Source organism: Microtus ochrogaster, chromosome 8 (genome assembly GCF_000317375.1).
Source record: "Microtus ochrogaster isolate Prairie Vole_2 chromosome 8, MicOch1.0, whole genome shotgun sequence".
Taxonomy (NCBI): Eukaryota; Metazoa; Chordata; class Mammalia; order Rodentia; family Cricetidae; genus Microtus; species Microtus ochrogaster.
The window spans coordinates 3,171,860-3,196,579 of NC_022015.1; the positions used below are offsets into that span (position 1 = coordinate 3,171,860).

Here is a 24,720-nt window from a genome sequence, read left to right on the forward strand (position 1 = left end):
TCAACTAACAGTCAAGACAATTCCCCACAGCCCAACTTGTCCTACATAATTCCTCAACTGAAACTCTCTTCCCAGGTAATTCTAGCTTGTGTCAAGTTGACGGCTAAAAATAACACAGGGTCTCTCACGTCTTCTGCATGCAATTCAAGGAATCCACCTGTCTCCACCTCCCCAGTGCTAGGATTGCAAACACGCCATCACACCAGGTGTTCTGGCATGGGCTCTGGGAATAGAACTCAAGTCATCATGTACTTTACTGATTTAATCTCTCCCTAGCCCAAAGGTTTCTCAGTCTTGTAAGGGTTCAGCGTTCTCCCATATATAACGGAACCGTAGCAACTGTTGGATGTGGCATGAAGATCAAGCCCAGCAGCAAGCTGCAGGAGAGCATATGCACAGCCCTGGCACACAGCAGGGCGCTATCTGCCAGCCTCAGGGCAGCATCACCAGCAATGCCATCTAGCTGTCCAGCCCTCGCATCCCAGCTCCCACTCTAGGACCATTACATGCTCCCCAGGGTCCTAGTGCCTGACTTCTTCAATGCTACCATCCTGTCCCATCCCTCCCCTGATATTGGCACAGGCTCTCTTTCTCTCTCTGGCTCTGGATTTGGGCTCAAATGTGGATTTGTCACAGTTGCTCTCATTAATGGTTGTAGAAAATAGACTTACTCTTTAAAGACCAACTCTAGATGCGCTGGCCCCAGTGCCTAACACACTTGCCAATCCAAGAGCCAGTGTACCCTAGTGCCTGAGAGGGAGGGTTATGGATCCCAGGGACACTGGAGAGAAAGAACTCAGGAGTGTCTGAAAGTCCACAAGCAAGAGATAAAAAACAGCCATTGCCTAGGGTTCTGCCCTGAGCTACCTTAGAGGCAGGCCATAGCATTGGTTGCCATGGAAACCAACAGATTTGGTACCGGAAGCCTTTTACTCATCCCCACACACCCCTTAGGGTAGGCACTTGCCCTTGGATTCCTCCGTGGCCACTGTTTGGAAAGAACAACCACTGCATGAGGAAAGAGCACATTGAGTCTGTCATTGCAACACAAGGGAGCCGAGGGCAGGAATGTGCCATTACCTGATCTGCCATCACTGGGGCGGCAAACCCACCTGCCCTCACGGTTCCTGAGTGGCCATTGCATGGTGCTCCTGCCCAGCTGCTTCCATACCCATGTGTTCAGTGGTGTCCCCTGCATGCCCACCGTCCTCACTCCCCCAGGGACTGAGGGTCCCCTGATCTCTTCTCAACTTCATTTTCTCAACATGTTGCTATTTGACTTAAGTCCACTCAGACACACAGACAGCCAATGTGCAGTTCGGTGACTTCTGATACATGTGTGGAACACTGGCTTGCTCTTTTCTAATTTTGCCCCTGGTTATTTTGGGGTTCAGTGGCAAAAACAAAAAGTTTAGACGTTAGAGACAGGATAAGGCCCATACTGAAAACTTCACATTGGCACCTATTTCACTGCCCATAAGGGACATAGTGACATTCAGCTGAGCAGGAAGGAGGTGTCTTCCCTTCAATCCTGAGGCACTGTCTCTTTCTAACTCAGAAGGGAACAAAGAAGTCACTGCCCAGACCTCAAGCCTCTCAAGGGTTAGTCTTTGGTAATATGCTGTCTTTTGGTGGTCCACTGGGCAGCTATGTTCCTCAAGAGTCTGATGTAGTATGATCTCACCCAACGCCACTGGAAGAGAAAGTCTCTCTTGACAGATGAGGTAGAAAAAGCCGTTGCCACTTCTGTCTCTCTTTCCTTCCCTCCAGGAGAGGTGGAACAGGGAGGTTCCCTCTAAATATCACGTTCCAGGCCACTTCCCTGCCACAGAGACCACCGAAGTCAAGGCATCCATGGCTATAAAAGCTAGGCCCCCATCTTATTGGAAGTCACCAGAACGGTTTTTCCCTAAGGGTACCAGCAAGTTCTGCAGAAATCTATCTTGTCTGGACTCCCATGCAGTGTGCTCCAGGAGTCTGGCCTGCCTTGTGCTTTGCTGGTGTCCGGTAAAAAAAACTCTGTGTTCAAGAAACGCTCATTCAATGAAGAAATCCATGAAATTCAGGGACTAACTGAATGAACCCTTCACCGTGACAGTGCTTTGTTCTGAGCACAGGCAGATGACGAGGGTTGGATCACAGAGGCCATGCAAAGGAGAGGCAGGAGCAGAGGCATACCCCATGGGAAGCCTCTCTGGGGGCAGGTACGGTAGCAGTGCAGCACCCCAAACTTTGATAATGGGTGACTGTTTTCCAAACTAGAGATGCAAACCCGGCCCTCTCTGAAACTGACCAGTGAACACTTAGTGCTGTGGAAAGCAGTACCTTAGCCCCATGACAGTGACACAAACTGCCACCTCATGACGATACAGCACAAAGGTTACCTGACCAAATTCTGTTGCCAGACTGCCTGACTTCCCATCCCAGCTCTGAGTCTAAGGACACCGGGCAGTTTAGGCAGTCTTTCCACGCTTCCATTCCCTCCTCTCTGCAATGGAGACTCAGTAACCAAGGTGTGTGCGCACACAGACATACAACTTATAAAGTATCTTTAACACCCCCCACGCACACACACACACACGCATGCACACACACACACGCATGCATGCATACACACACACACACAAACACGTACACACCCTTCTCCCCCTTTGTAGGTCCCCAGATCTGCAGCCACCTTCTCCTCAGGCCAGGGACAGCCACACTCCACCATCCAGCACTCAACAAGTGCTCAGTGAATGTGGATGGAGCTGAGATAAACTCTCTCTAAGCAGTGGTTCTCAACCTTCCTAACGCTGTGTCCTTTGAATACACTTCCTCCCATTGTGATGACCCCCAGCCATAAAATTATTTTTGTAGCTACTTCAGTACTGTAATTTTGCTACTGTTATTAATTACAACGTGAATTTGTGTTTTCCATTGGTCTTAGGTGACCCCTGTGAAAAGGTCATTTGAGCCCCAAAGGAGTCGCGACCCACAGATTGAGAACCACTGATCTAAAAAGCCATACCTTCTAAGCTCAGCTACACAGTCTTTCCTGAAAACCCCAAAGAGAAACTTACTATGGTTTGCAGCTTTAAGGAACATTTAAATATGAGGAGGAAAGGGGCAATGAAGATATGGGGGAGCTCACAAAAGTTAATGAGATTTTCTCACTATGGTACGTGCCCAAATTTTAATAATTATGAATTATAAAGATTCTAGCTGAACCTTAAAGAAATATCCTTGTGTAACAAAAAGACAGACTTCTCTGTCAGATGTAATGACTTGTTCACCTTGGAAGACAGATATATTTTTTTAAAAAACTAATTTAAGGAAAAGAAAGTTCTAGTTAATTGGTTTAAAATGACATATTAGTGGGGCTTCTAGATCATTCTGGTGCCTATAAGGGATAATTTGTGCTATTAATCCCCAAAATCTCTAGTAGAAGGAAGCTGTCCCCCTCCTCAGCAGAAGGGAAACTGAGGCCGAGAGGGTAGGCCTTGGCTGAGATGGGAAAGAGACACAGGCGTCTGGCCCTCCCCCGGTCCTGGCCCTGTTCCAGCACTGTGAGGACCCATGGCCTCATAGTGAGGATAGCAAGAGCCTGGCCACTGACTGCTCACCCACTGGGTCTGAGGTCTGGCAGGGGCCGGTCGAGGGGCAGCCGGTCACTGAGGTAGGCGTTGTAGCCGTAGTACTGGAACTGCTTCAGGGCCACACGCCGGCCTTCGGGGCTGAGCTCCTGACCCCAGTGTGCAAACAGGGAGGAGTCCGTGAAGGGCTCAGCCTCTGCCTCCTCAGGCTTGGCAGGAGCCTCTGGAGAAAGAAGGGACAAGGAGACAGTGGGTCAGAGCGGAAGCCTGCAGATGCCAACACCAAGCCTTTTCCCTTCCTTCCATGAGCCCTTCCTCAAGGGGTGAGTAGAGAAGGGGATTTTCATGGTTCTCAAAGATTCATTCACCCAGGAATCTATCATGCCATCCACCCAATAACTATTGCCTTCAGAGATATAGAAATATACCCAGCAGGGGCTACCACGAAGTGGATGATTATGAATCTGACATGCTAACACAGAAACGCTGCGTTTTCCAGTCTACTCTTCTGCCAAGAATATTGGCCCAGCCTCCTAGGTGGGCTTCTGCTTCTTCCCCAGACTGCCCTCTTACACCACATCCCCTAGAGTCCTGGACTGGCACCACCTGGACAGGGATGTCCAGACCAAGGTAACAGCAACTTGCTACATACTCTTAGAACTGCTCCCTGGACTCCCGGGGAATATGGAGACATCCCCCTTCAGGTTCAAAGGCAGTTCAGGGTTTCCTAGCATCTCCCCAGGCACACGGAAGGGACATTTCTGGCTAGACCATTGGCTTTGGGTCTGCCTGGTCAGAGATTCAGATTCTCTTCCACCATACCTGAGCTGTGAGGCCACAGTGAGCACCAGCCTCCCTAAGACCATGCCTCCCTTCCTTCCAAGTGAGATCACAGATCTGAGACCCGTGAGGACTGCAGAAGATAACACATAAACACTTAGGTGAGTGTATGTCTCCCAGTGAACACATAATCCATGGGAACCGGGAGCAGCAACAGGAGTGGGTCCCCTAATCCCTCTTTGATGCCCAGTAAGAGGCCTAGCACAGCTTTTAGGCCAAAACTTAAACTAATGTCCTGGGACAGACAGTCAGGAAAACCACTTAAAGAAATGACAGTAAACAGACATCTAGTCCAGTGGAACTGGTGCCCTCTATGCCATGAACACAGAAGGTGGAGCCCAGGGCCTGGAACCAGATGGAGATCTGAGGATGCAGTAGTAAGCCTGGACCAGGAGAGACAGTTATAGGGTACCTGTTGGGTCCCCTCGGCTGTCTGTATAGAGCTGTATGGAGATGTATTAGAGATCCACAATAGCCCAGAATGGAGTATACCAAAGGTGTGTTTATTTGGGGATAAAACACAGTAAGTATAGAGATTCACAGTCCTCTGTGGGCACTGGAAGCAGGGAACCAAATCCAGCAGAAAAAAGGGGCATGCAGGCCTTTCACCTGTGCTTATAGTACCTCAGACTATGCCCCAAATGGGCCGGTATCTAAAAGGCTACTGCTCAAGGAGTTCCCACAACACTAGTAGGTATACAACACACCTGAAGACACAGGCTGGAAACAAGGCCAGGGTCCTCAGGTCTTCCAGATCTGGGCACTTGGTGCTCCAGATGGCCACCTACTCTTGAGGTGTACTTACACTGTACAAAGAGCTGCTCTTGGAAGAGTGACTTTGCCTGCTCACAGAGGGAGGCTTCAAGCTCCCAGCATCCCTGGCACCCCAGAGGGCTTCAGAGGCAGGAAATCTGACATGGCTAAAAGTGCTTGGCAGTTCAGAAGGCAGACCCAAGCGAGGCGATGCAGGGATGATATATATGAGTGAGAAGAGATAGATGCATGCATAAAAGGACTCTTAGTCGCCCACCAAACTCCCAGAGGGAGCAAGCATGAGAACTTCTCCTTTGGAGGCTCTGACCACCCACTGGGTTGGAGGTGTAACTCATTAACATCAGCCAAGCCTGAGCCATGGCCTTTTCCTAAACATGCCTGCCTACACAGCCCATCATCCTAACTGATCCTCTTCGGATACACAGAGAACACAAGATATGTGCCTGGGTTCACCCAGAAGGAAGTAGATCTTGGATAATTCCATCCTGGAGCCCTCCCACTCTCCCCCTCACTGCCCCCCACACACAGTGGACCCCCCACTGCATTTTAAGGGCTGTGCATTGCAGCAGGCTGGGACCCACAAGACAAGGTGAGTCATATCATTACCACAATCTACTGAGGAACACAGTAAGACCCACAATGCATTTATAAGGGGTTTTAAGATATGGGAGCCAGCCCAGTTCCAGAATGCTCCATTCCAGACTGGGGTGCACCTGCACATTCTCCCCATGAGGCCTGCTTGCATGATCTTGAAGGTCCTCCTTATCTCTACAAAGATGGATGACTCATTTGCTCAAACGGGGGGTGGGGTGGAGGAGCAGTAAAATCTAAATCAGTGAGCCAACTGAATCATATAATATTTAAAAGAAATGGAGTTTTATTGCTCTCAAATGCCTAAATGGATATTACCAAGTAAAATGAGATCAGTTAATGAAAAAATGATTCACAATTAGGCCTGTGTTGCATAATAATGTATTACAAACAGATTGAAGACAGAGGTTACAGCACTGTGTCCCCACCTTGTTACTTGGTTTGGGTACAAATGATTGCCACCATGAAACCAGCATGCTCTTAAGGATGAACTAGGGGACTGGGAGAGGAGGTCGTGGTGCAGTTGGTGAAGTTTTACAAGAAGCACTTGAAGTTGATCCCCATGTCAAAAAAGAGCCAGATGTGGTGGCATGTGCTTGAAGTCCCAGATGTGATTGCACGTGCTTGCAATCCCAGTGCTGGGGAGGCGGAGACAGCAGACGTTTGCTGCTCACTGCCCAGGCCTTGTAGTCTACCTGCTCGGTTCCAGACCACAATGTGGATGGTACCTGAGGAGTGATAGCCGAGGCTGTCTACTGGTCTGCACATACATGTGCACCATGTGCATGCACAGACACGCACACACACAACACACACACCATACACACATGGTGAGCTAGGGGAACTAGGAAAGCAATATTTGTCCCATTTTTATATTAAATATTAAGTTAGTAGACAAATAATATGTTACATGATGACCTTTTCATATGTACACGTCAATCCATTTTGTTCTTATCCTCCCGCACCCCCAATGCCCTCCTCAAGTCTCCCTTCCCCACCTTTGACTGAACCTCTTTCCCCTCCAGACAAATCACTTTTTTTGTTGCACATGCATTCCGGTACCCTCTTTCTGCTCAAGATCACTTCCTCCTTTCCCAGAGCCCTCTTATGTCCTGCAATGCACCCTGTATATAAATTTAAATCCAGACCCCACATTTGAGAGGAACATGCCACATTTGTCTTTCTGAGCCTGGCTTATCTCACTTAACACAATGACCTCCAGCTCCAAACACTTTCCTGAAATGTCATGATTTCATTGTTCTTTACAGCTATATAAATTCCAGCATTGCATGTCTGTGTATGTGTGCATGTATGTGTGTTTTTTTATGTCCACAGGTTTTCAGTCTGTCAAATGAGTGAACAGGGCAGTAGCAGAAAATCCTGGGAGGAGACAGAAGGCCATTGCTTGCCTGCAATTAAATCTCTGCCTCTCACAGTGTTGCGGGTATAAGCATGTAACCATGTGTGACTTCTTGTGTGGGTTCTGGGGATTTGAACTCGGATCTTCATGCTTGCACAACAAACATTCTTACTGACTAAGCCATCTCCTCAACCCACAATATGTATTCAAACAGCTTTGTTCTGTGCTAGGCTGATGGTTGAATAATGAAACATAAAGATGAACCAGACATATTCTCCATGCTTGTGGAACAGCTGGCTTAGTGAAATGGCAACACAGAAAATTTGATCAGTGTTCTGACGAATGGCACACAAAATGCCATCAGGTCCCTGGAGGACAAGAACAGCTTCCAAGATGAGAAAGTGCTTGGGTTAGACCACGAAGAGCAAGTGCGACCCATAAGATCACTTCAGGAAAGGGTCCAGAGGAGGAAGGCACAGTAAGAGCCAAGATGCCAAAGCAGGGGCAAGTGTGGTGTCACGCTGAGGGCCTGGGGACAGATGCTGTGCACAGGTCCACAACAGGAAAGCAGATAGTGAGGCACATTCGACACTAAGGAACTTGGAACAGAGCTCACTCACTCCCCTCCTTTCCAGAGCCCCATCTGCATCGTGGGCCAGGACCCACTTAGGGGAAGTAAGTCTTGGAAAGGCCAGAGAAACTTCTAGAGGGCCTGAGCTTGTGTGGACCAATTGCTAAGCTGTGGGCATACTTTCACAGGGTAGAGATGACTCTCAAGAATCCCCTCTGAGTGTCCCTCTTTTCCTCACAGCTTTGGGCTTTTTCTCAGAAGCCTTCAGATCTCTTGGCCAGACAGAAATCTAGGTACAGGCTTGGTCTAGCAGGGAGCCCCCTGGGTCCTGCTCAAAGCCAAGCCAGTGCCTCTGTAGTGTGGTTAGAACCTGTGGCTTGCCAAGTTCTTGGCAAATGTGTATATTGCCAGCCTGTTTCCTGAGACAGGATCTCACTGGAAAGCTCTGGGCGGCCTCACACTCTAGGATCTTCTGTCTCAGCCTCCCAAGTACTGGGATTCTAGGTATGTGCTGTCGCACACAAGAGAAAATAGACTCTATCTCTCCACCATCCCTTCATACACAGGCCCCTGTAAACAGAATAATGAATTTCTAGGGCAGTTTCTCACCTTGGCAGTTCATCCACGGCAATGCCCAGTCCTCACTGTATATATCTTATTTTCCAGAATGTTCTACCACTGGTCATATAGCACATACAGGAAATGTTATAACACTATTTCAGAGCTGCACCCACAGACCCTGACACCCACACATGCAAATCTATCCTGTCTCCATGCTGATTCTCTGAGGCAAGGGAAACATCGGGAAGGGAAGCAATTGCAAAACTCTGAGCCTCAGATAATCTGTCAAGCACCAGGAGCACAGGTGGATGCCCTGCTGAGCCTTTTGAATCTGGCTTTGTAGCTAGGCCCTGGCGGTGCTGAGAACCCAGGACAGAGAGACAAGGTTGGATCTCTGAGTGATGCACGCCTTGCAGGGTTGTCCAACCCTGACCCTCTCTGACTGTACCTTTCTCCAAGCCCACATCCCTCGAGAGCCTCACAGTGGGAAGACATTTGCCAGCTCTTGTTACAGCTGCAAGAGAAGCAGCTTTCTGGAGAGATTGCAAGAGAGCTTTGTAGCCCAGACCTCTTCTTCAACAGAACCCAACACCCATTTCTGCCTTCCGGATTCCAGCACAGGGCTCCCAGTACATAGCTGTTGCAGGAGGTCAGAGTGGCTCAGAGTCAGACCACAGAGCTGAGGAGGCAGACGATGCCACCACATGGGATGTGGCTCATACGGCTGAGTGCTCACCAGTTGTCATCTGGACTATATGGCAGGTTTTCTGAGAGTGCAGCTTTGCTTCACAGTGCTTGATGGGACTGCCGCAGGAACCTGATGGAACCTGGTGTTCCTCTGAATTTCCTCAGGTATTGGTGTCCCTCTCACTAGCATAGCACACACTAAGATGGCATTGAGAGCGAGTGAGGAGTGACCCAGCTTTGCCCAGGGGCCAAGTCCTCGGTCACTGCTGTTTCTGTTTAGCCTCAAGTCCTGTTGAGAACTGTGGTTGTTGGGGACTTGGTGACAAGACCCAGAGACAGAAGCAACAGGTGACCAAAATCCTGAGGACATGATTTCTAGGCACCGAGATCTTGTGTTAAAGTTTATAGGGAGGATACTGCTCCTGTCTCTTGGTCCTCCTCCCAGACATCTCTTGGACTCTTGTCTCTTCACTCCTGGGCCTGTTATTTATGGCCTTTGAGCAAGACCCACAGATTCAAGCATGTTTCTTTCCCTTGTGGATTGGAGCCACCTGCCCAGGGGCTGTGGGGGAGGATGCTGTGACCTTGGCTTTAAATCTGCCACTGGAGAGGTGGCTCAGTGCTTATAACACATTCTGATCTTCCAGAGGACCCAAGTTTGGTTCGCAGTATCTATGTTGGGTGGCCCCCAAATGTCTCTAACTCCAGTTCCGGGGGATCAAGCTTCCTTTTTACACCACTCCCTGTCTTTAAAAACAATTTGCATATCACGATGTTCACCCTGCTTAATGTCCAATTCAATGATTTTTAAAGAAAACTCTTCTTCAACCCCTAAGACGCCTCTGCGCATGCTTTATTTGGAATTAAAAAGCAAAGGGCTAATTGAATGTCTAGAAGTGAACAGTTGCTCAGCAGCTTTCAGCGAAGCCCTGTGTGCCTGTTCCCTGCTGGGAACAATTCACCTTTTCACCTAAAAACCTGGATGCTTACTGGGCCTTTCAGGGAAACCTAGACAGGGTTTATAGTTCTTCCCATTATCGCCCAGGAGGACAAGCTTCATGGAATACCCAAGGAGAAGTGACAGGTGCAGTCAGTGTCGGGACCCTTCCTTCAACACAGGTCCACTGTGCAGCTCCCCTACCCCAAAGCCCCAGCCTGGGACGTGGTCTCCGCTTCCTCCTGCTAACACTCAGCCTCAGGTCCAAATCCCAGCCTTGTCCTGGGCCCAGATGAAGTGACGCCCTGAGCCCTGGGGCTATAAGGTCCCACGTTTACTATTATCCTAGAATTTTGGAAATGGGAGTGTGATGGGGGTCTCACTGAGCTAAAACCAATGTGTGGACAGGCTGGTTGCTCCTAGGGGCTCAGAGAAAACCTACGTTCTGCCTTTTCCAACCTCCCTAGGCTGCCAGATTCCTAGCGCATGGCCCTCATTCCGTCTTTAGAGCAGCAGGCCTTCCTCCTCACAAAACACCGGCCTCTTCTGCTTTCTCCTTCCCCACTCCCTCAGAACCTCCCAGTCGCTCAGGAATGCCATCTGCTTGGGATGCTTCCAAGGTTATGGTCAGCTGGATTAAGCATCTCACTTTAATCTGCAGCCTGACTTCCCCTTTCCACGGAGGCTGGAATGCCCATAGATTTCAGCAGTGCACACAGGCAGGTTTCTGGGTGGCCACCATTCTGCTGACACAGTCAGGGCTCAGTGGCTTGGCCCCACCTCCCTCCACTCTTGAGAAGAGGATCAAAGACTCTGTCCCAGGGCCTCAATGAGGCAAAGGAACCCTAGTGGGTACTTGTTGTGTCTACTGCTCACTTAACCCCAGCACCCACATTGACTGCCCAATGCAGTTGGCAGGAGTTGGGCAGAGCTGCTGCCAGTCAGCGCAAGGTAGAGGAATCAGGGCTTGCATCCTGGGAGGGAACCAAGATGTGAGTGAACAGTCCCAGGCAAGTAGGCTGGATGTTAGAGGGTTTTCAGGCCTTAGCTGGGGTCCTGGGGAGAAGGCAAGGTGGGTTTATGTGTCAGGCAAGCTATTGGATGGCAAGCTCACTCCAGGGATGGGACAACGGCTTTTTCCTGAGTGTACTGACTCCTGACTTAGTCCTCCCACCCCTGCACGGAGGGATTCTGAGTACGGTTGTGGCTGAGCTCACAGTCAAGATGTCTAGTACAAGCAGGGGCAGTCAACACTTGGTGTGTGCACAGTCGCAGACAAGGAAACAGAGTGCGCCAGAAAATGTGCACAATAAAGCTGCTGGGAAAATGCTCAGATTTCCCCTTTAAGCCGATGAAATAAAAAGTACATGCAAAAAACCTCATTTTAGGGAGTGGCAAATGAATGTATCTTAGGAACTTGGATTTATGAGAGCCATTACTTACTTCTTTAAAACCACCCTTTCCTCCTAGAATTCTGCCGGAGAGATATAATGAACTCTGAAGCGCACACAATCATTCTCCTTCCTTGAGAGTTGACAGCCAGGAGCCGAACACCCAGGCTCCTAAATATACACCTCACGTTCCCACATAAAGCACCCGGTGTCCACACATCAATTTCTGGGGATGAATTTGCTGAATCCACCCTGCCGGCCTTTGAGGGCCACACTTCTCCTGATGGGGATTCACAGATCCATCTGTGGGAGAAAGATACGGGTCCCACAGCCAACCCTTTCTCCGCACAATTCTCTCTGAAGTCCTGGGACATGCTGCAAAAGGAAGCCCACACCCCTGGTACCCAGCCCCAGAGTCCCCTGATCAGGAGTGCTATGCAGGTAGGAGAACCTGTATTCCACGTATTACAGATACTACTGAGGCTGTGGGCCCAGGGTCTCACTATGAACATCATGCGGTGACACAGAAAGGGGTAAGGAACGCTAGTAGAAGCTGTAGGCCTGCTCTCTAGCCCTGACTCTCAGCCCCACACTGGGCAGGGCTGACAGGCCATCCCCTTCTCTAGGCTTGTTTTCTCATTTATAAACACAATGTTATAACAATATCCTTGGTATCCTAATATGTCACTGGCTCTAGCTCACACAGACACATGGACTTCTAGCTCAGTTCCTCGTGCCTAGAGAGGTTAAGGGACTTAACTGAGCCACACAGTTGGAAGCAGTGGAAGCCAGAACTAAAGCTCACCAAGCTGCTGGATGCCTTGTTCCTTGGTGTGTGCCTTCTATCACCCACAAAGACCCTGCAAAATAGCTGTGGCCTCTGATAAATGAGTAAGTATTTCCAATATGTCTGAGATGGCCAGAAAAGAGCCTACACCAAGGGCAATCTGGCAAATTCCTTTCTGCTCCCAGAGCTCCCCAACAGGGCAGATGCCTGTGCCCAGATCTTACAATTGCTGGCAGTTAAGGTGGGCCTTACCATGCATTTGGGAAGGGGCTAAGGATCACTACCCAGGCCCTGGTGCTACTTTGCCCCATGTTGCACTTGCTGGCAGTACACACACACACACACAAATGTGTACATATACTTATGTCACACTTGCAATGTGCATGCAGACTCTATACCTCCATGCACACACAGGCATGGACCTGAGCATGTGCATACATTCATGCAAACACACATCTCCACATGTGTGCACTCAGACTCATGTTCACATACACTTGTGTATGGACATGCTCTTATGAGTATACTCATGTGTAGGGCCACACAATATATATGAACATGCATGCATATATATCCTCACACATGAATGTGCATACTAGCATACATGTATACACAGACACACAGTTACAGCCTGCAGTACTTCTCAAAGGCTTGACCCCAAAGCAGATTCTCCTGTTCCAAGTGCCCATTCAACACATGCAGCAAGATCACCAAAAGCCAGCTACTGCAATGAGCAGACAAGTACACCATAAGCTTAAAAAAAAAGAATTCAACTTAAGCTGAAATATTTTGGGGCTGTACTCTGCTTAAACAGTCCACATATAAACCTTAATGTGCAGTTTGGTCTGAGTCACAGCCTGGTGAATCTGGGGTTCACTCATATGTGCCTGGGTACCCAGCCAGAGCAGTTCAGGCATGAGCTGGCCGTGACTCCCAACAGCTTCTGTCCATTGAGCATCATTTCTCAGTCATAAATCTCCCAGCCCAGCAGCCATGGCTGAACTGCAGCATGGAAAAGCAGATTTGTCTGTGACAGGCTTTGAAGCCACGTCAAAGCAGCCATCAAAGGAAGCAGGCCATTTTCAAACAAAATCCATTTCTCAAGCATGATAGCAAAAAAAAAATATTTATCACATGAAAGATGTGAAACCTGTATGATGTCTTAATGCTGTGTTAGTCATGCAATGTGTACCCCCTGGAACGTCTGCAAAAGCTGCCATGCCTGTGATTTTGAAAGGGGTGGGAGTGTGTGTGAGTCCTTTTCCTCTAGCAAATTCTTGATTTCCCAACCTAGCCATGCTGCCTGGGCACCAGAGGCTGAGGAAGGAAGCAGACGCAGCCTACAGTCAGACAGGCTCAGCCAAGGACTGCACAAAGGATCTGTATAAGTCTGGGACACAGCGAATGGGCCCTGTGCTTATCTGCTTATGTCACAGTGGACTCTGAAGGGCATCTGTGCTGATTCGTCTGCACAAGGTCAGACAGGGCTGCGGCACTGGGTTTCAGGATTATCCACAGTCTGCACTTTCTTCCATTATTAAGACTTTGCTCTACAAATGTTCTCTCTCTCCCTCCTTCCCTCCCCCCTCTTTGTGTGTGTGTGTGTGTGTGTGTGTGTGTGTGTGTGTGTGCACTCTCGTGTATTCATGTGGAGATCAAACATCGACGTCAGATGTCACTCTTAAGGTGGCTGCCATCCACTGTGTTTTTGTAGACACAAACTCTTACTGACTTGGGACTCACCATATGGGCTAGGCTGGCTAGCCAGTTACCACCCTATCTCTGGCCCTCTGGAGATGGGATGACAAACAAATTACCGTGTTCAACACTTCACTGTAAGTTCTAGGGCTCAAACAATGGTCCTCAAGCTTTCAGGGTAAGAGGTTTAACCAAGTGAGCCATCACCTCAACCCTTCGAGTATATTTCCAAAGTGCACTATCAAGCACACCTAAATCATCACTAACACACACACTAAATCATCAGAAGGCAAACTGCTCACCCGTGAGCGCTAAGGTCTTCCAGACTCAAAGCTAACAGCAAGTTCTCTGCTCAGAGAGCCTGCAGATCTCACGTTCCCCTTCTACACCCTTCTTCAAGATTGGGGTTGGGCCAGAGAGGGTGCTCTGATACACAGCCTTAACAACTGCTCTGTGGGTAGGAGACATGGACTTGGGTTTCTTGTCCTTTTACCTGGGTGGTGGCTCAGATAGCGGTATAACTTGGCGCACTGGTGAAGACACCCTGGCTTGGGATACATTTTCTGTGTATCCTTAGACAGGAAAAAATAAGATTCTATGCGTTTAGGGTTATAATAGCATGAGGCCTGCTTCCCTAATTCAGAACTGGCAAGGTATAACTCTGTAGAGTCAGCATGGCCCAGAAGTGAAAGACAGGACCTCTGAGACGCTCTGCCTGGGTCTGGAATGTATCTTTACCCCTCACCATTTGTCTAACCTGCCAAGAGCCTCTAAACCTCTCCATGTTTCAGTTGCTAAACGTGAGAAACTTGGAGTGGTTGTAGAAACTGCTTCCTGTGGGGTTTCTAGAGGGAGTGTGTAATTTAGCAATAGAACCTTCATATTCTCCATGGGCATACATTAATCGTTAAGTTTTGTAACTGTTACTGGTCAAATGTGCTGGGAACGGAAGGTAGAAACATGAGTGAAGGTGTGGGTCTTCTTGGGATGACTGCTTGTCATCTTCTAATGTTCTCCGCTGCATCTGCCATAGAGTAATTTAGATTCGTAGGCAGCTCCTCCATCCTTCCAGTAGATTGTGTGAGTCCAGAAGCTGCCAGTGCCCTAGAACAAGTATCCTAATGAGGTCTTTGCAAGGTCTGCCCCTAATCCTGGCCCCTATCCCTCTAGGGGACAATGGGAATTCAGGAAAGCCCAGGGCATGGGCATCCCGGCTCCTCCGAGTGGGGTCCACTCTACCCAGACTGACAATAGAGGCAGGAGAGTTGGGTAGGTGGGAAGATCTTCCTGCCACCTGGTCCGTCAAATATGCATCCTAGGGCCACTATTAGAGTTGAGATCTTAAATGTCCCCCAGAAGCCTATGAGTTAAAGGGCTAACCCACAGGGTGTTCCACTGAGTGGTGCTGAGGACATTCAGATGATGACGTCTTGTGGGAAAGTCTCAGGTCTCAGGATTGTCTTCAGTGGTTCCTGTGGGGCCTCAGCCCCTTTCCTCATGCTCTCCTTTGCTTCCTAGACACACGATGAGTCGCTCTGCTCTGACATGCACGCCTACTATCACTGTGTTCTTGTCTGAGACCCAAAGCAATAGTGCCAGCATTGGGGTCTCCAACACTATGAGACCGAACAAACCTTCTCTCTTTGTAACTTGATTTTCTCATGTATTTTTAACAGCAGTGATAAGCTACTAACACACCCCTGTGGCTCTATGGTACTGCAGGAAAGTAGATACATTCCTCATGGCTTGTGTCCTGCTTCTCAAGGCTGCCTAGGATTCTGGTGCTCATGACCCAGTAACCATGGCATGTCAGAAACCATAGACGTCAAAGAAAGCTGAGTACTAGCACAGCATAGTCAGGGGACTGAGAGTGGCCTAGCAGTGACAAGATGCTATTTGAACTTGTCAAGTAGGGACCCAGGCCATCTCATGTGCCCAGCCACTCCACTTGTCTCATAGAAGTAGCACTTACACTGTGAACTTCAGAAAGACTATCTCCTTCCTAAGCTCCTTGCTTCCTGCAAGGCACCAGACAGGAGACAGAACTGTACGACAGCATGTAGGACCAGGGTGCATGCCACCCAGGGCCTGCCTTCTCCTGAGTCCTCCCTGCATTTCTGGGCAAGCTTCTGCTCAGCACAGTGGGCTTGGAGGTCTCCCAAATGCAGCAGTGCCACACCCAGAACTAAGGGGCCCAGGAATCCCCTCCCACACCTGTCAATGGAAGCTGTGCTTTTGTTTCCCGGCTCCCCAGACCCAAATAATCACACAGAAACTGTATTAATTACAACACTGATTGACCAATAGCTTAGGTATTCCTAGCTAGCTCTTACTTCTTAAATTAACTCATTTCTATTAATTTGTATATCACCATGAGGCTGTGACCTAACAGTAAGATTCCTGCGTCTATCTCCTCAGATAGCTATATGGTGTCTCTTTGACTACACCTGCTCTTTATATATGTGTGTGTGTGTGTGTGTGTGTGTGTGTGTGTGTATGTTCAGATTTCCTACCTGGTTTTATTCTTCCCTGCCATAGGCCAAAGCAGCTGATAACTTGCTGGTAACCATTGGTAATAAAACATATTCACAGCATATGGAGGGGAATCCCACATCATACACCAGTCTCCAGCTTGGCCTCTTGGCCATAACTTACAATAAAGACGTTTATTTCCTTTACTGCACTCACAGCACACACACGCACACACACACCCCTCTATATGAAAAACAAGTTTGCAAAACAATCTTTAGTTTTACTATGTGTTAATCTTTATCATCAGCTTGACTAGATTTAGAATTGGGTTGTCTAGGGGGCACGCCTCTCTGGGTGTCTCTATGAAGGCGTTTCCAGAGAGGTTTAACTGAGGAGGTGTAGGTGTATGGACTTGATGCAATCTAGAATCACCCTTGGAAGAGAGTGTTAATGATGGCTGTCTATACCAGGTTGGCCGGTGAACATGTCTTTGGCAGACTGTCTTGACTACAGTAATTGTCATGGGAATACCCGGCCCACTGTGGTGGCACTATTCCCTCCCTGACTTTGGGTCCTGGACTGTGAGTGCAGAAAGTGGGCTGAGCAGTGAGCATGCTCACATTCACCCTCTCTGGTCCTAGCTATGAATGTGATGTGACTAGCTATTTGAAGTTCCTCCACCCTGACACCCCTGTTTGGATGAGCTGTAACTGGAACTGGATCTAAAGCAAATCCTTTCTCTACTAGGTGGGTTTTTGTCAGGGTCTTTTATACAGCAGCAGCAGCAACAGATGGAATAGATTTCTCTGAATGAGAGGAGCAGCATCCTATGGGCTGGGGCCCCAGGATGAATAAAAAGCAAAAAGCAAGCGCAGCACCAGCGTCCACCAGAGATAGATTAGATCATCAAACTGTAGCCAGAATAAGCCCTTCCTCCTTTAAGTTGCCTTTGTCAGGTAGCTTGTCACAGCAACAAGAAAGTAGCGGGTACGCTATATATGACAGATCTGAGACCTCCTGTTTTGTTCTGGAATATTCTATTAAGAAAGAGGAACATTGGTTGTGCACTAGTGGGTTATTGATTTCATAACCTTTTGATAGGCAATGACTGAATTTTGAAAATCACTGATCTAGATCAGAATGTTAAATCCCTGTTCTCCCTTCATATTACCTGAAATTTAACAAATAACTATCACTACTGTAAACACCAGCAATGGTCATTTGGGATGATGCTTTTGCAAAAGGCACATGACCTCTAACTGTCCCAGGATGCTAATGTGGTACCCCTGGGAGAAAGGAGGGTCTGCCACAATGCAATAAATATATCTAGGATGATGATTTTTTTCTTAGACAGTAATATAGCCCAGGCTGCCAATAAACTTGGAATCCTCCTGTCTTAGCCTCCTGTGTTTTGCTGGGATCACAGGCAAATACCACCATGCTCAGCCCAGTGCAATAGGTGACCCCTGAGAGAGGTTAGGGGTCATTCTTTATAAGGACATTCACAGATCCATTGGAGATCCACTATAAGGACCCATTCACAGATTCATGAGAGGTTTGCCATAAAGACATTCACAGATCTGTGGGAGATCCACCATAAGGACACTCCCACAGATCCATGGGAGACTGGACTAGTAGGCCTTACAGGGAATTTCTAGAAGATTCAGGATGGAAACTGTCTTACCTCCTGGGCGTCAGAGCCCTGCTTAATAGCTACATTGTGCCTTTGGCTATAAAACATGAGAAACACATTTATTATCTCTGAGCACAGAACAGCATCTTCCTAAAGGGTCCAGGAGGTGGGATATAGGTAGGCATCCCTGCGTTCGTGCCAGCCATGTATGCTGTGTGGGTCAGGGAAGAGAGAGGACCTGCTGGATGTCACTAACATGCAGAGAACCATCTCAATAGTCAGGGGTTGCAGCCCTGTCACAGCCTCAGCTTGTACCCAACTTGGACCACTCAGCACCCCAGGAGCAGCCCTCTTCTTACATTGGCTTCTGCCTGTCAAAAGAGCTGCCTGTCACAGCTCTTTCATATCCAGAGGCAATGTGATCAAGGCTCATCTCCTAGCTTCTGCTAACTGTCACTGTGCACAACAGAAGCCACTATACTAAGGTGACAGCCCCATGGAGACACAGTGAAGGGAAACACCCTGTGGATAGAGAAAGCCCAAGGTCCAGCCAGAACACACAAACACATGCACACTTACACCTGTGCAAGCAGGACACAGACAGATACCATTCCTGAGCTAGAGCTAAACCCAGGATCTCAACACAGCTGCGTCTTAGAGACAGCAGGGGAACAAAACAGCCGAAGGTTAATGCCCAAATCCATCCTGACCCAGCCCTGAATAAATCAGTTAAGGTTTTCCGCCTTCGATTTATTTATCTCCCCAGGTGACTGTAACATACAGCCATGGTTTAGGACCACTGGGCTGAAGGCAGTGGTTTCTGACTCAAGTCTGAGACCCCACCTCACAAATGCATTAAAAATGTGGACTACCCCAGCTGTTCCTCCCCTCCCTGAAGGGTGATTCTCACCCCAGGATGAGAGCGGCTCCTGCCTGATCCACAGGACTCAGGTTCACTGTCAACACCTCAGTCCCAACAGTCACGGCACCTCGGTGCCTCATCACCCGATCTGATATCACCATCCTTAGGTATCAAAAGTCTATTCTAGAAAAGCATGCCACCTTCTCTCAGACAGAGTAAGATGCTGTCATTTCCTTCCTTCCAGGAGCCTTTGGAAATTTAATAACTTGTGACTACAAGGTCTATTTTCTTCACCTGAGCATCATGGCATTTCATCTCCCTCCTGGAGTTTCTAAGCTGCCTCTCTCCTGCCTCCTCTCTAAGCCCGATACAGAGGGTTTTCAGACATCCTTGTATATAAAAGAGAAGGCTGTGCTGTTGCCAGGCTAACCTGGTTCCCAGACCCCAGATGCTCAGCGCCGACCCTCCTCCTCCCTGCCCTTCACACTCTTACAATGGCCAACTCTTGAGAAGCCCTGTCCTTTCTCTCAAATGTTTCTGTGGGGTGTTCTACAGAACACACTCTGAGGAACAGCGGAGAAAGCCTGCTCCGCCCTGCTGCAAGGCTGCAGGAAGGCTTCCGGGGAAGGAAATCTTGATCAGTTGAAGGACTGTGGGTCTCAGAGTTCTTCACGGAGCTCTGCTCTCATGATTTACCATAGGGAAGAGTCTTAGGAAGGGGGAAGGGATTTTGAAATCAAGGTTCCAGAAATGCCCTCTAAGCAGTAGCAGCCTGTCCCCATAGAACATGGCATATTCTTTAGGTGTGGGGCTGGAGGGAGATAACACAGATCATTGCAGGAGGGACAGAGAGACATGTTCAACTGTCTCCCAGACTCCACAACCCTCCCCTTCAGGAGAGATGGGCCGACGGCTGTGCTGCTAGGGAAGCAATTGTTGCTGCCTGACTATCTGCGAGGTCAGCAAACCCGGCTTCTTTCAGCTGCACGGCACTGAGAGGCTAAGTCTGGGGAGATTATTTTGGGGACGGCTGTAGCCAAGAAAAGCTGTCTGAGTTGCCGTAAACACAAAAGGACCAAGGCTGCTTTATTGCCTTTGTGAGGGTTTCAGACGCTGCAAGGCTAATGAAGGCCCTGAGCCGCACTGTCCCAGACTCTGAAGAGACTTCAGAAGGAGAAGATGAAAGGTGGGGTGCAGCCCTGACAACCTGGTCCTCATTAAAAGTGACTCCGATGCTTCCTGGCAGCAGGCAAGCTTCAGTGTGTGCAGCTCCAGGCCAGTGCGTTCTCAGAGGCTCAGGCTGCTCCCAGGGAGCACAGAGAAGGGCCTAGGAGACAGGGCCCCCTGATGAATGACATCTCTTCCTAGGCCAGCAAAACGGACACCTCAGATAGCCAGCCACAGCAGCTCCTCAGAGTCCTGGTCCCACCAGACACCAGCTAATTACCAGAGTCTACTTTGTGTGAGGGCCCTGGAAGGCAGATGGCTCCAAGTTTAGCAGACCAGGGTTGAACTGCTAGCCTGCCACTCACAAACTGAGGCTGAGCAAGTTCCTGACACACTCGTTACTCAAGCAGCAGAAACAGGATAAAAGGAATGTCTACCTCCTAACGGTTGAGCAAAGACATTTTTCACGTGCAATGCTTAGCACTGCATGAGCTGTGGGAAGCGTCCCATCACCATTGCAGCCTAAGATCCCTGTTCTTCTACGGCACATGGCAGCCTAGCACACTGGCAGACCCAGGCTGAGCATCCAGATGCCAACTGAGTCCCTGCACGGTCCTCTACCAGCTACAGGCTTAGTCGCATTTGTACATACTTCAAAACCTCTGGTTCTTCCTCTGAGAAAATAACATGATAACTATACTTGCCCTATCTGCTACAAAGTGTTTGGGTGGAGTATAGTAAGTTCCACATGCAGGCCAACACGTCTATGGACCTCTTGACTTGATGCAAGAGAGGCCTAGCCAGTCTGTCTGTAGGATAGCACAAGTACCCTGAGGGTTGATCTTATAATAAGGTCCCTTCCCCAGAGCACATCAGAATCCTGCTCTATAGACCAATGGGGTGTAAGGTCATTCAAAGCTCAGCTGCAAATCCCCAGAGCAGAGCCAGGAAGGATGTCTCACCTGCTGCCCTCAATTTTGTTGCCTTGAGGAGGTCTTTCTCAGTATCAACACAGAGGTCTGAGAACAGGATAGAGCAGGATTCCCTGGAGGGTCCCCTCCTATAGAGCTTTCCTTTGTCTGCCAGGCCACCGGTCCACTTCTCTAGGACACATCAGTGACTAACCTCTGGCTTGTTTTCTGTTGGATTCCTGAGAACCATGAAGGCTCCACAGGGAGGCTGGGAGTTCTGGGGGTAACATATGTCTTGGCCATCTTGGGGCCAACAAATCACATCATCTAGAAAAGGCTCCATACACCTTGTTGACTCGATGCATCGATGTTAACCAAGACGGTGTTTATAAAGGCTGTGGCAAAGAGAGAAGGCTTGTAGAACCATACTGCCCTTCTAGTACTGTTGCCACAACTGACCACCACAGGCCGGGTGATTTGTAAAGAGCATAAGACTGGCCCTTGAGAGGGCACCCTGCAGGGAAGGACTTCCTACAGAATCCCGAGTCATCGGTGGGAAAGGGCATCATGGAAGATAACTTAAGTATTTTTTATAATAGACTCACTCTTGGGATAACAGACTCATCCCCTCCACAGTCTGCAAATAAACGAACAAATCACCCACCTATGAAACCAGAGCCTTTGTAGTCCAGTCATCTCCACAGCCGCCTTCTGAACACCACTGCTCTGGGTCTCATGTTCTCCACATTAACTTTTTGGGGAGACATTTATATCTGACACATTCTAAGCAAGGGAACTGAGGTTTAGAGGTTAACTATCTCATGTAAGGATTCTCAGTAGGAACATTCGGCAAATAGGATCTTATCCCTGGAGTATGTCACTCACGGGCCTCCCAAGCAGTAGGACTGTTGTCCCTTTAGCTCCTGCCCTGCTCCAGCCCTAACCATATGGCTGTAGGAAGAACAGCTTCGTAGCTTGTCTCTCTCCATCATCAGGACAGTCATTCAGGGTCATGGAGGGCCTAGCAAGAAAATGAGCCTTGAGTGAAGGATGTGGCTGAGCCCTCAGGAGAATGGTCTCAATAGAAAGCTTCTCAAGGAAGCAATTTGTACTTTATTCTGGGTTGCTTGTGAGATAAACAAACTGTTTGGGAGTGCACAGCCAGGGAAGAATGGGTGCTCTATCTCACACAAAGAGCAACTGATGACAAACCAGTTCTGACAGGAGACCAGGGCACAACCGTCTGGAGGCTGGCCATGCTTCCCATTCTGCTGCAGTACCCAGCTGGGGAAGAGGGAGGAATGGCCTGGGCCAGTGTCAATGCATGGCTGTCAGACTCCCTAGGTCAGGGCAGGTCTGGAGCTGAAAGAGGAAGGCAGTCACATGGGCAACAGAGAGGGCATTAAGGGTAGTCTTTCTTCACACTCTCTCACTGGCCTGGAGTATTTTCTTATATGTTTCCCAGTAAATCAAACTAAAGTCAATTTAGGAAGGGGATAGTCAGAGAGACGTGTGGCAATGAAGGCACTGAACTGGCTGAAGTTATTTCTAGATGGTGTAGCTGGTGATGGAGAAAGACACTACTAGTATATGATAGGGCAAACGCTGAACCCTGATCACCCAGAGTGGAGAAAAGTACAGACCACATGAGCTGGGTCCACTTGAAATGACTGAAACGTATACCACGATCTGTTTATTAAGTCACCGGTAATCTGTGGCACAACATGTGAAGTACGTTTATTACATCATTTCATCTTCAGAGTAATCCATGAAGTAAGTATGACCACCCCTGTTTCTGCATGAGGAAACACACGTAGGGCTGTGTCATACAATGGCTTGTACAACAAGTGCTGGGGAGATGGCTCAGTCAGTCAAATGTCCGCCATGAATGCAAAAGGACCTGAGTTTAGTCCCCAGAACCCCCCCAAAAAGCCAGATGTGGTGGTACACCCCTGTAATCTCAGCACTAAGAGGGTGGGGACAGCATGAGTTTCAGGGTCAGTGGTGAATGATCTTGTCTCAAAAAAAAAAAAAGGTGGAGAATGATCAATGAAGACACCCAATGCCAACCTTGTGCATTCATGTACAAATATGTGTATGTGCACTCTCATGCACATGTGTGTGCACACTAATATAACAGACACACAGAGATGTAATACGTAGGGGGCTAGGAGCAGAGGTACCATCCATGCGTGTGCTCTCCCCTATTCTGTCCTCTGTCTCTCCAACAACCCACAAACCCATCTCATCCCATGCAAGACGCATTCAAACCAGTATCCAGGGGCCCAGAAAAGCGACAGAACAAAACAAAACATTATTATGTTAAATAAAATTAAACAGAACTCAACAGGGCTACTGTCACTTATTTGACTATCTCAGTGCACAATACTCAGAGGCAAGAGCTTTGGATGGATGAAAATATACTTATTGAGCAATCAAATAAAAGCACTCTGGGTCCAGACTGCACCCTGGCATATAAGTTATTTTTATAAATACAAACCTAGTCTTATCTAAATGCTTGAAAAGGAAGTTGTCTTTCAATGGAAGATCTGCATTTCAGCATAAAGGAATGTGCCTGAGTTATTCACCAGAGATAGGAGATCTGATGACTGCTATATATTTAGCATTTAGAAAGCCTGAGGATTCAGAGGGCTCATGGCAGGCATGAAGATGGGCCCTGTGTACAGAAGCGCTGGATGAAGTATATAAGCCTTGTTTGCAGCATCATGAGTATTCTCTCTGCAAAGGATGTCACAAGGACAGCAGTGGCAGGGATATCTTTTTTGCAAAATGAAAATGTGTCTACAGGTCAAGAGCGAGAGAAGCAAGGTCAATATTCTACTACTACTAACCATCTATCACATACAAGGCCTCTGGGCTGGGTACTCAGCATCCGCTGGAGGCAGCAGCTGAGTCTTTGCCTCGTAAGGCATACCTTCTATTGACAGACACAGACATTTGGTAAATAAAACAGAAGCCTTGGTCATTACAGTCTGTGACACAGTGGAGAGAGACTTTAGGAGAGAAGGTACTGTCTAAACATGGTGGCAAGCTTAGGTCACATTTGAGCTGGCATCTAAAAGATGAAAGACCAACCATGGGCAACGGAGATGGCAGCATTGGAATTCTTTGTTGTCAGAATGAGTTCAATGGCCAAAGATGGACAATGGTCCCAGTAGGGTTAGTAAGAAAGAGTTAGGCAAGGGGCTGAAGAGAGATGGCTGGAGCCTTGTGAGCTTTGGTGAAGAGCAGGGACCTTGTGATAGAAGTAACAGGGAAAGCTGGAAGGGTTTTAAGTAAAAGAGTGTTAGGAGCTGACGGCCTGAAAATTTCATTTGGGTGGACAGTGGATAGAGGGAGGCCACCTAGGAGAGACTGAGCCATGGGGAGAAGAAGTGGCTTAGATGAAGCTAGAAAGATTGGAGATGAAAAGAGACAGCTGGATTTACAATATACTTTGGGAGCAGGAACACCAGACTTTAAAGTTAGGTAAAGGTGAATTTACTCATTCAACAAACATTGAAGATCAACAAACACAAAGCCAGAGGATTTATTCTTTGCTGCATCCACAGGGTTTTAAAATGGCAGAGGATCCCATGGAGGGTGGGCAGGGAAGCAAAGCTTTGGAAGCAACAAGGGAATCCAAATAATATGGCAGGCAAGTGGGTGTTTGGAAGAATGGACAGAAGATGATATAATATGTAGATGAATGACAGACAGACTAGTGATAAACAAGAAATAGACCAACAGATAGATGATAGATGTAGTAATTTGAATAAGAATGTATTTGAATTTATGGTACCCAGCTGAGAGAACTGTTAAATGGAGATTAGTGGGTGTGGCCTTGGTGGAGGAGGTGTGCCAATGGGGTTGGGTTCACGCCATTCCCGTGTTCTCTCTCTCTCT

The 24,720-nt window shown here is 48.3% G+C and overlaps 1 protein-coding gene across 1 annotated transcript in view; it reads right to left on the reverse strand.

Annotated features, from left to right (window-relative positions):
• The window catches only part of Galnt18 (polypeptide N-acetylgalactosaminyltransferase 18), a 310,242-nt gene that overhangs the window by 147,581 nt on the left and 137,941 nt on the right, over window positions 1-24,720 (reverse strand). The window contains exon 2 of the mRNA XM_013347654.2: window positions 3,606-3,798. Within this exon, the coding sequence (XP_013203108.2) occupies window positions 3,606-3,798 (193 nt within the window). The remainder of the gene's footprint in view (window positions 1-3,605; window positions 3,799-24,720) is intronic.